Source organism: Lichenostomus cassidix, chromosome 2 (genome assembly GCF_008360975.1).
Source record: "Lichenostomus cassidix isolate B80296 chromosome 2, HeHo_3.0, whole genome shotgun sequence".
In the NCBI taxonomy this organism is placed as follows: Eukaryota; Metazoa; Chordata; class Aves; order Passeriformes; family Meliphagidae; genus Lichenostomus; species Lichenostomus cassidix.
In genome coordinates, this window is record NC_139482.1 from 100,484,598 (window position 1) to 100,494,903 (window position 10,306).

The 10,306-nt window shown below is 40.1% G+C and overlaps 1 protein-coding gene across 10 annotated transcripts in view; it reads left to right on the forward strand.

Moving 5' to 3' along the window:
- The window catches only part of PPP4R1 (protein phosphatase 4 regulatory subunit 1), a 64,686-nt gene extending 54,380 nt beyond the window's left edge, over window positions 1–10,306 (forward strand). For all 10 annotated transcript variants that reach the window (XM_085052541.1, XM_085052543.1, XM_085052548.1 and 7 more), the window contains 8 exons: window positions 1,747–1,842; window positions 3,126–3,311; window positions 4,777–4,938; window positions 5,516–5,616; window positions 5,980–6,100; window positions 6,204–6,338; window positions 7,422–7,563; window positions 9,220–10,306. In XM_085052541.1, coding sequence (XP_084908667.1) covers window positions 1,747–1,842; window positions 3,126–3,311; window positions 4,777–4,938; window positions 5,516–5,616; window positions 5,980–6,100; window positions 6,204–6,338; window positions 7,422–7,563; window positions 9,220–9,383 — 1,107 coding nt within the window. In that variant the 3' untranslated portion in view covers window positions 9,384–10,306. The remainder of the gene's footprint in view (window positions 1–1,746; window positions 1,843–3,125; window positions 3,312–4,776; window positions 4,939–5,515; window positions 5,617–5,979; window positions 6,101–6,203; window positions 6,339–7,421; window positions 7,564–9,219) is intronic.

Sequence of the window (10,306 nt, forward strand, 5' to 3'; positions counted from 1 at the left end):
CTCTCTGGAATGCATATTTGACTATAAAAGTGGCTGGGTAAAAATGTTCCCATCTGTGACACATGCCATTATATTCAGTTGTTTGACTTGGTTCAATCCATAAAGTATAATTTTTAATTATTTTTTATTTCATTTTTAATGTTAATTTTTTTTAAGCTTAGGCTTTTGGAACTGGGGTAGCAGAGAATGTGAGATGGAGCCCTTTCATTTTTTACTGTAACAGAACGGATGACTAACCTGTGGTCTCATGCAAACTGGCAACTCATGGAAAGCACTGTGGCAAGGGTATACTGGCTGCCTCATAATTCTGTGATTTGCAAGGGGTCAAATCTGGTAACTCTGGCAGTACTGAAAACAATCTCTTTTTCAGGGGAAAAAACAACCCAAACAAGCAAATGGGGAAAAAAGAGTGAAGGAGGAATTGACTGTTAAACTAAAAATCCTGTAGAGGTAGTTTTCAGAGCCTCTGGAGATTTTATAGTTGGACCTGTATGCTGCTGGACACATTTAGTTATGGAGTTGCTTGCAAATCTGTTCTTTCCTTGGCTCTTCCTGCTGCTGGTTCCTAAGCCTGACAGGTGACATGGACTGCTGTGCCAGAGATATGCAATTGCCTCACAGCTCTGCCTGTTCTTTATCACCTGTAATTATACCTCAGCAGTAAAATTACAGCCCAGTGCTTAGATGAAAGCAGCTCATGGAGGAGGAAAAAGCAACTGTCTGAAGTCAAACCAAGGAAGACAGATTGTATACTGGAGGCTTTTTTTTTGAAGAGGTTTATGGTTTGCTGGAAAATTCTCGTTGTCAAAACAATCTGAACAGCTGGTAGAAGTAGGCATGTTCTCGTGGCTTATGTTGACCCTGGGAGCTCACCCTGCAGCATCTCTGAATAGATAAATCTAGCAAAAATGCCTTTGTCCTGTTCCTCCACACAGCAGCCTGATCTACTGTTCAGATATTCATCACATACATCTTGAAATTCATGGTTTATTATGCAAAGTCCATTGTATTTGGGGAGCTTCACTTTAAAGGAAGTGTCGGTGCTGCATCCCCCCAGCAGAACAGTGTATTGCAGCCCATCACACCTCTGCCACTGTTCTCAATCAGAGTCTCAGCCCTTATCCTCAAGGCCCAGATGTGTAGCCAGGGTGCTGAAAATGATTGTTAAAATGATTTTAATAGGACTGCTGAGAGGGGTGATGACTCTTGTCAGCAGCTGTGGCCAAGTAGGACCTAGTTTTATAAGGTGAAGCTTATCCATAGAGAAGATTATAGAATAATCGCCTCTAGGAAAGGAGCAACAGCAGAAGTCTCATCAGGCTCTACGCTTCAGTGTGAGGGTGGCTTTGATTTGACCTTTTTTTATCACAAATCCAAAGCAACACATCCAGCAAAATCAGCTACAGGTGTTTTCTCATTTTCCATTCGGGGAGAAGCAATGTGACCCATATGTTAGTTACATTTTCTTTAATGCAATCTCAAAGGTACTCCTCCTCTGTGATTTTCATTCCATGAGAACCAAAATGGAGCAGAGTAAGAGGAGCCTCTGAAATTGAAAGCAAGTTTATCTTGCAGACCTTCTGATTTTGGGCTGCAGCAAAATTGTGTTTGATGTTAAAACATGTATTCCTTTAATCTGTGAAATAGACTTTGATGTGAGGACAGCACTTCTTGATGTTGACATTTCTTTTGCGTTTAATCTTAAGAGTGTGTTTTGTGTGACCTTTTTATTTCTTTTTTTCACAGAGCATGGATTCTACACTTCACTATATTCATAATGATTCAGATTTGAGTACCAACAGTAGTTTCAGCCCTGAAGAAGAAAAAAAATCCAAAGTACAGGTAAATGACAGTGACTTCTATTTTTGTTTTTAATATGTATCAGATAAGTGAAATTGGTTTTATGTGTATGGGGATTTCCTTTATCCCCTTTTTCATTCAGTAATTTCTGACATGATATAGTTTTTATTAAATACCTCTTAAGTAAGTAGTTTTAAAATATTCTTTGTTTCCAGAGATAATGGATTCATTTAGCAGTTGCTTCTATTACATTTATGCATGACAGATGACAATATTTTTTTGACATGAGATAGCAGTTGTCATAGATCTTCAGGCTCTGTTTCATTTGGTTTAGTTTTCTATGGAAACTGCTCTGTAATGGGAATTAGGCTATTGAGGAAACAGGATGTTTTTTATTGCATGTTTTGAGAGGAACCACCCGTGCCTCTTGATAGCTTTTTGCAGAACAGTTGCAAAAGTGTTTCATTAAGCTGGAACTGTCTCTGGTATTTTTTCCAAAAGGAATCAAATGTTTGTTGTTCCATAATTCAGTATTAAATGTGCCACTGTGCAACAGAGTGATTCCTTGAGTGGGAACCTCAGTCCCTCTTTTGTTCCTGTCAGTGGAGCTATTCAGTAGCTATGTTGGGAAAATGTTCTTCTGCACCCCTTAATAGAGTCAGTCCCTGACACAGCTGAAGCAAAGGCAGTAGTGAAGTCATCACAAAGAGGTTTTCACAAAATTTTGATTGAGATGCTTTAATTCGTCAGTGGACAGGAGGATTGGTCTTCACCAGAGATCTGTCTCTGGGCAAAGCTTTTCTTCCCTGTTGCCTATTCAGGGAGTTTGGAAACAGTATTGAACATAGTATACTCTGTTTCCTCCCCTTCCCTGCCTCCCCAAGGCATTTTAATTTAGGTTTTTTCCCTCCACCTTCCCAACATTTTGAGAGAATTAGGAAAGTCTTGTTTGAGCAAGTCTCCTCATTTGCTGTTCTGCCTGTCTTTATGGATGACATAAAAAGGCCAGTTTGCACAAGGCATGACCTTAATGTTTGCAGAAAAGTAGAATGTAGTCTTTCAATTTGCTGGACTCCCTAAAGAGATTGGTCTGTATATTTTCAAATAGCCCCCAGTCATGTTATTGTTTCTTTGGAATATTTTGGTGGAACTTAGGAGATACAAAACCTTTGTGCTCTTATTAAGACACTGTAATTAAAAAATATTCCATAGTTGTGGGGAAAAAAGTGGGTTTTTCCCCCCTTATAGCATGCTCTGGAATTACAGCGAGCCTTATGAGGAGTGATTGAAAGCAGCGTGGCTGCTCTGCCCTTCTCTTCCTGCAGGATGTTGTACCTCAAGCCTTGCTGGATCAGTATTTATCCATGACTGATCCTTCCCGCGCACAAACAGTCGACACCGAGATTGCCAAGCACTGCGCCTACAGCCTGCCCGGCGTGGCGCTGACCCTGGGCAGGCAGAACTGGCACTGCTTGAAGGACACCTACGAGACTCTGGCATCTGACATGCAGGTGAGCTCGAGCAGGGATCAGTCTGGACTGCTGTGATATGACAGGCTAACTGGATCCTCCGTGGTGATTTCTGGTGTTTACTGGATGTTGGGCTGCTCTGCTTTGTAGACAGAGCTTTCCATCGCTGGTGTTACTCTGTAAGGAATGAAAGTGCAGCAGCTGTCTCAGGGGAAGCAGGGTGTGGTGTGGTGCTCAGGTAGTAAGGAAATGTGCTGGTTAAAATGGGAGATGGATCTCCAGTAGGAAAATGAGGTCTCTGATTTCCTTTGCTTGCTGGAGATCTGATGGCAATGTCTGGGAGTCTCCCAGGTTTGAGAATTTGGGCTGTGCTGCTGTGTGAGCAGACGTGCCCCTGCAGGCATGTCTGGAGCTCAGTGAGTCAGCCTCACACCAGGCCTTGGTGCCACATCCAGTTAGTCATACAGGAATAACACTGCTATCACCACGCAGCAGCATTGCTGCTTTGAAAACAAATACTGGAAATAGCAGCATTTTCCTTGTTGTCAGGTGGTAAGTAGCTGGCTTTCTGCATTTTGCTCTTGGTTTACAGTTGTTTCCCAGTCCTTCTTTGTTTCCTTTTTTGGAGATGGTCTTTTTATTTTTTTAAATATTCTCAGACTGCTTCACCTCTCTTGAACTTGCTGCTTGCTCTGTCAGAGCAGTTCTCAGTGATACATAGTGAGTAATTTTATACATGGCTATTGCTCATGTTTTCCAGACTCCTTTGCAGCCATTAAAAACAAACAGCTAATAAATTTAAAACATAAGTAAAAACAAATTACCCTGTGTTCAGAACTGTCCAGAATTTATCACCAGTCTAATCTGAGTTAAGATTGGATCACCAAACCAGGGCAAAAGAACAATGCCCATGCTCAGTGGAAAGTGCTGGCTAAAGAATAGATGCTATTTTATTTTAAAAAGTCTTATTTGAAATAATTACTCAAATTAAACAGGGTGCCCTCAATTTAGGGTGTCTGAAAGCTCCACTGGTTCTTGGGCTGCTGGGCAGTCAGTGTGGAAGAAACTTCACCTATTATGGAAGTTAAAATAATCCAGCTGAAATACTGTGGGATATATATCTTACTTAATTTAAAAAGCAGAATGAGAGAGTAGTAGCATGAAACTAATTTATGCTAAAGTAGTTAAAGCAAAAAGTAATGCGTGCAAGAGCACTGTTGTCACTGTTTTCCTTCCTGGCATGTGGAAAATTAAAGTATTTTGATTACTTATATTTGCTTAGTTCCTTGATACTCAGGTGGAAGAAGTGATACCTTGTAATTTGTCCTCTTCTATTTTCCTTTTTTTTTCCCATTTAAAATTTCTGGTGTAATTTTCATTTGTAACATGAGACAGTGTTGAAGGTATTTGTAAATAGTGTAGTTTACTGAGAGTCCAGCATGGATACCAAGCCTCCAGTTTGACTGGAGCACTTTGGATCAATAACATTGCTTTATTTGTGTTGCAGTGGAAGGTTCGGCGGACGCTGGCATTTTCTATACATGAGCTTGCTGTCATCCTTGGAGACCAGCTTACAGCTGGAGATCTAGTTCCTGTCTTCAATGGCTTTTTGAAGGACCTAGATGAAGTGAGGATAGGTGTGCTTAAGCACTTGCACGACTTCCTCAAGGTATGTCTGTGTTCAGCTGTGGTCAAGTGCAGTTAAAAATTTGGCTTCATTTCTTTGTATGCACCTGCTTTTTAGCATAATACCTGTGTAACTCCCTGGGAATCTCTGCAGGTGTCTGTTGTATACTGGAATCTGTGTTGCTGATTTTTTTTTTCTCTGAAGAGCTTTGTTCATGTCTATTCAGTATATAGATGGCAGTGAATGATTTTTTTTTTTTTTTTTTTTTTTTTTATGATGGCTCTAATCTGCCTACACAACATACTTGTCAGATTTCTGTAGAAGTTTCTCTGTATCTGCCTCATTTCTGGAGCTGAAAGACACAAATCCTAAAACTGTCTTTACTGTTTACGCCTCCTTTCCTAGAAAGGAGAGGCTTGATCACATTTTCCTTTCAGTAGAGCCCCATGTGATTTTACAGCCTTAAGCATTACAGAGCCCAGGAAAGCAACACTATGGCTAAAGATTTAAGATTTTTTAAATAAAAAAGAATGTTTCATTGGTTGTATTTAAAGCTCTTGTTCTGTCTGCTGGTTGTAGCCTGTAGTTCTTTATGTAAGTTAATATTTTACTGTTACAGCTTCTTCATGTTGACAAAAGACGAGAGTATCTTTATCAGCTTCAGGAATTCTTGGTGACTGATAACAGCAGGAACTGGCGTTTCCGTGCTGAGCTGGCTGAGTATGTGGTTTTCTGAATGATTATTTTTATTGTTGTGGATATTTAATAATGTGAAAATCATGTAATAGATGTTTTACAGTGATAGTCTTAATTTCGTTTTTGATCAGTAGATGGTCCTTATCCTCCTCCATTTGTCTCCCTTGCTTAAAAATTCCCAGTAGTTGTATCATCATTATTGTGAATAAGTAGCAATTTAATACTTGCAAGTGACCTGTAGTCAAGCTGATGGCACTGAAAAACAGAAGATTTTGCTTGGCCACATTGTATATTTGATAAGAGTTGTCATATAAATGATGATACTCAGTTGAACTGCCTTTTTTCTCATTGTGATGTACTCTCTTTGGTTCTTCTTCCATCCTGTAGGCAGCTGATCTTACTTCTAGAGCTGTACAGTGCCAGGGACATCTATGACTACCTGAGACCTATCGCGTTCAGCCTCTGTGCAGACAAAGTGTCCTCTGTCCGCTGGATCTCCTACAAGCTGGTAAAGCAATCTAAAGAAATCTAGGATGGCAGACTTCTGAGTGTTGGTGGTCAGGAGTAATTTTTGTATTTACTCTTTTTTTTTCTCTTCTCATTTCTTCAAGGTTAGTGAAATGGTAAAAAAGCTGTACATGGCTTCAACACCAACCTTCGTGGTAGACCTTATGAATGAACTTGTTGAAAAGTTCTGTAGATGCCACAAATGGTCTGGTCGGCAGACTTTTGTCTTTATTTGCCAGGTGAAATGCCTTTTCATTTATATTCTCTTTTGCTTGTTTGGGGTTTTTTGGGGGTTTTTTTGGGGGGGGGGTTGAGGGAGGTTGGGGGTTTTTTTTGTTTTGTTTTTTTTGTTTGTTTTTTTGTTTGTGGGGTGGTAGTGATCAGAATTAAGGGGACTGTAACTCTTCAGCTGTCTGTTGACACTGTATTGTGTGAATATGTGACAGTGCACGGTGAATATTTGAGAACTTTGTTTCCAAGGGAATAGTTTCATGGCTGCTTTTTTCTCTGTTGCTCCATAGATGAGCTTGACTGCATATTCAGCTCAGCATATTAGCACCAGGTCATCAAATCTGATACTGAATACAGGGCACAAGTGTAGGAAAATAATCTCTAAGTTGGGAGGCTGCTTTGTTGCTCAGCATGAAGTGAGATTTGTATAATAAATCTTTGGAAATAAATCAGTAGGTGCTGCCTGTACCTCTTTAGCCAGCTTGTGCAGCTTGGTCAAAACCAATGCATTCTCAGCAAAATAAACAGGAGTTGAAACTAGCTGGGATCCCAAGGAAATGGTCAGATTTGGAGGCTGTAGCAGAGATGCAGGCTGGGAGCCACCATGGCTGCTGCCCAGAGGGACAGTTCTTAGAAGTGTTTGGAGAAGCGTGAGCTTTGAGCTTATTTAGAGAAACATGTTTGTGTAAAAGAGGTATTTATTGAGATGAACCATTTTTGTCTTAATATAGTACCTAGTTTGAACAAAGACTAAATTAATCATGAGAAGGATTGTAAAGGTTGTCTGCTGTTCTCTCCTGTTTTCAAATGGTACGGTGGTTTAAAAAAACAAAAAAAGGAAAAAATTAGTTCCAAATTTCATACAAAATAAAGTGGACTTCTAACTGAGCCTGAATGTCCTCATCTCTAGTTTGTTTTATTGTGTCTGGGTTTGTGCTAGAAAGTACTGTACCATGTTTTAAAATTCTGTGGATACTACCTGCTGTATTGGTGCTATGAAGGTAGTAAGATCTGTTAGCTCTGATTATGTCTTGGGATTTCGTGCTCACTGTGCTGAAAATACAATGAAATTGCCTCTGTGTTCTTGCCAGACTATCATTGAAGATGACTGCCTGCCCATGGACCAGTTTGCTGTGCATCTGTTGCCACACTTACTGCACTTGGCATCTGACAAGGTTCCAAATGTTCGAGTCCTGCTCGCAAAAACATTGAAGCAAACCCTTTTAGAGAAAGGTCAGTGGCAGAAGGAGTTGCAATGGGCTGACTACATGGGGTTTCTTCTCTCCCTCAATTTTGCTAAATTCAGCTGGGAAAGAAGAAGCAACATCAGATGTGGGCTGCTGTTGCTTTTACAGTCTCCTTGGTGTGGGATATTTCCTTGGCTGAGATAAAGCTGTGATCCTTGTTGTGGTATCTGACCTGCTGTTGTGCAGTGCTGAGGAAATGAGTTCTTGCTCATATGCCAGCCTTTTCTTTTGGTGTCATTTTCCATGAGTGAGCTACTTTGTAGAGGTGTCATGAGAAAGCACAAATGAGTAACTAGCAATTGTGAAGTTGTTGAACAGTGCCCTTTATTTAGTTGAAATAAATCTGTTGATGTTCTGTGTAATAAGAGTAAGAAAAAGATTTACAAATACAAATTCACCATTTCTTTTCTCTTTCTCATTGGGGGAGAAGAAAGGGCTGCTGTTGGGTTTTTATATTTTATAGCAGTGTGAAGAAAGCTACTCAGGATTCTCCTCAGGGAAATATACAATCAATTATCAAATTGCAGGTTTTACTTAGGAAGGCATCCCCAGTGCCTCGCTGGTGCCAGAGGAGTCAGCAGTGCTCAGAGTCCAAAGCACTGTAAAAAGGAAAACAGTAGTAGTAGAAGTATTGGGTAATTTTGTAAAACAGTAGTGTCCACACTCAGAATACTTCATCCACTTCTGGTCATTTTCTCTCTCAAAACCATACACTGGCTTAGGACTGCTGCTGAAAAATGCAGAATGTCCCAAACACCAGCCAGTGCCAAGGGTCCCAACACAGTGAGCCGTGGGCTTTTGGGAGCTGCCTTGTGCATGTTGACTCTGAGGAAGCATATGGAGACATGAGATGGATCAGCTGATGGGCAGTGATTTGTCCTCTGTTAGCTGGGCCAAGGATGTCACTTTTCTCCCTGCTCTCACGTGGCATTGGTATTTTGTGTCCCCCATGTGGATGGTGCACTTGCATTCTGCATTGCCACTATGTAAGCTTATGGCAGAGGTAGTCCCTGCCTCAAAGGTGTTTTGGGTATGATTATGGAGGGTTCATAGATGGGGAGAGGCAGATTTAAAAAATCAGTTCAGGAGTTTTTAAACCTCAGATCTCAACTAATCTTCCTGTGAGCTATTTGTAGTTATGCTGCTTTTGTGCACCTTGTGTTCTGTAGTTCATCACAAATGTCAGGTGTTGGAACTTCTTCCACTCTAATTTCGTATTATCTTAGATTTATCACTCGGTAATTATTTGGCAAGGCTGGCAGGGAAATGGGGTGACATGACCATGGGTTGATGGTATCTTTCCTCTGTCACAAATACAAGTGCTCTCATCTGGAGTAGTTTCTAGGCTTTTCTGTCCTCTTTGGCCATGGAATTTATGACACTTTTATACTGAAGGGCTATAGAAATCCTGTACTTATACAGCATCATTAGAGCAACTGTGCTCTGAAACATGGAATGATTTTTTTTAAGGTGAATTCATAGGTATATTTGGAAGTACCTTGTGTGCCTTTTAAGATATTCCAGCTGGACTGTAAGTGTGCACCGTCCTCTGAAATTTTGTATCTCACAGGGTACGCTGAAGTTGGTATTGAAGTATCTCCCATCCTTTCCTCCCGTAAGTTTTGTGCATTTTCTCTTACAGAATACTTCCTGAATTCTGCCAACTCTCACCAAGAAGCTGTGGAACAAACAATTATGGCTCTTCAAATGGATGGTGACAGTGATGTCAAGTATTTTGCAAGCATCCACCCTGCCAGTACCAAAATTGCGGATGATGCCATGAGCACTGCTTCGTCAACTTACTAAGTTCTGAATGTTGCTATAATTAAAAAAAAAATTAAACACAGTATCCTCAATTGCTTCTAAAATGGTTGATTTAGAACAACCTCTTTGGAAGGAGGGATTTTTTGCCAGATGTAACAGGTGGATGTTATCTAAACCTGATAACCAGGGATTTTAAGGAAAAGTAAACATACCTTTGTCAGCTTGACTTTAGAAAAACACTACTCAGAGGATTATTTTTGCCACCGAAGCCTTAAATCTTCTGTCTTCCTGAACCAACAAAACTTGAATTGGCAGATCATTTTCATTGTAGAAAGGATGTGATGATTTCCAGAGACCTGCATTGTTTCTCCTGAGGAGTTAACTTAGCAAGTATTTTCTGTAGCAACTCATAGGTGAGATGGCCAGAGAGGTGAGTTTGTACCAGGACTGAGACCTCCAGTATTAGTGCTAAAGTTTTTATCAGTCAAGGACTCGATTTGTGTGCAGCTGGGCACACCCTTAAGTGGGAATAGCTTTGATGTTTGTAAATGGGAAAAAGTAGAAATTTGGATTTCTCTTAAGGGCTCAGTGCTAACACTAAACTAGAATCTGATTTTAATCCTTAAATGCAGCATATTGCTGTATGCATTAGCAGAAAACTTTGCTGAGTACCTGTGTCCTAATTATTTTCATGCTGGTCATGACCTAAAGGAAATTTATTAGCACATGTACTTTAAGTCAGGTATTTTTAACTTGATCATGATCAGCTCTGAAGGTGCAACTTTTTTCTTCATATACTGTACATATCTGTGAGCCTCCTTGGAGTGCTGCAGTCTTTAATCATGTTGTTTAAAAGCTGTTGTGATACAAGTTGTTCTCTACTTGTCCAAATAAAATTTATTAATAAGATTGAAAGAAATCTTGTGACCTTTTTAAGACATTAAAAGAATAAGTTTGAAATTTAA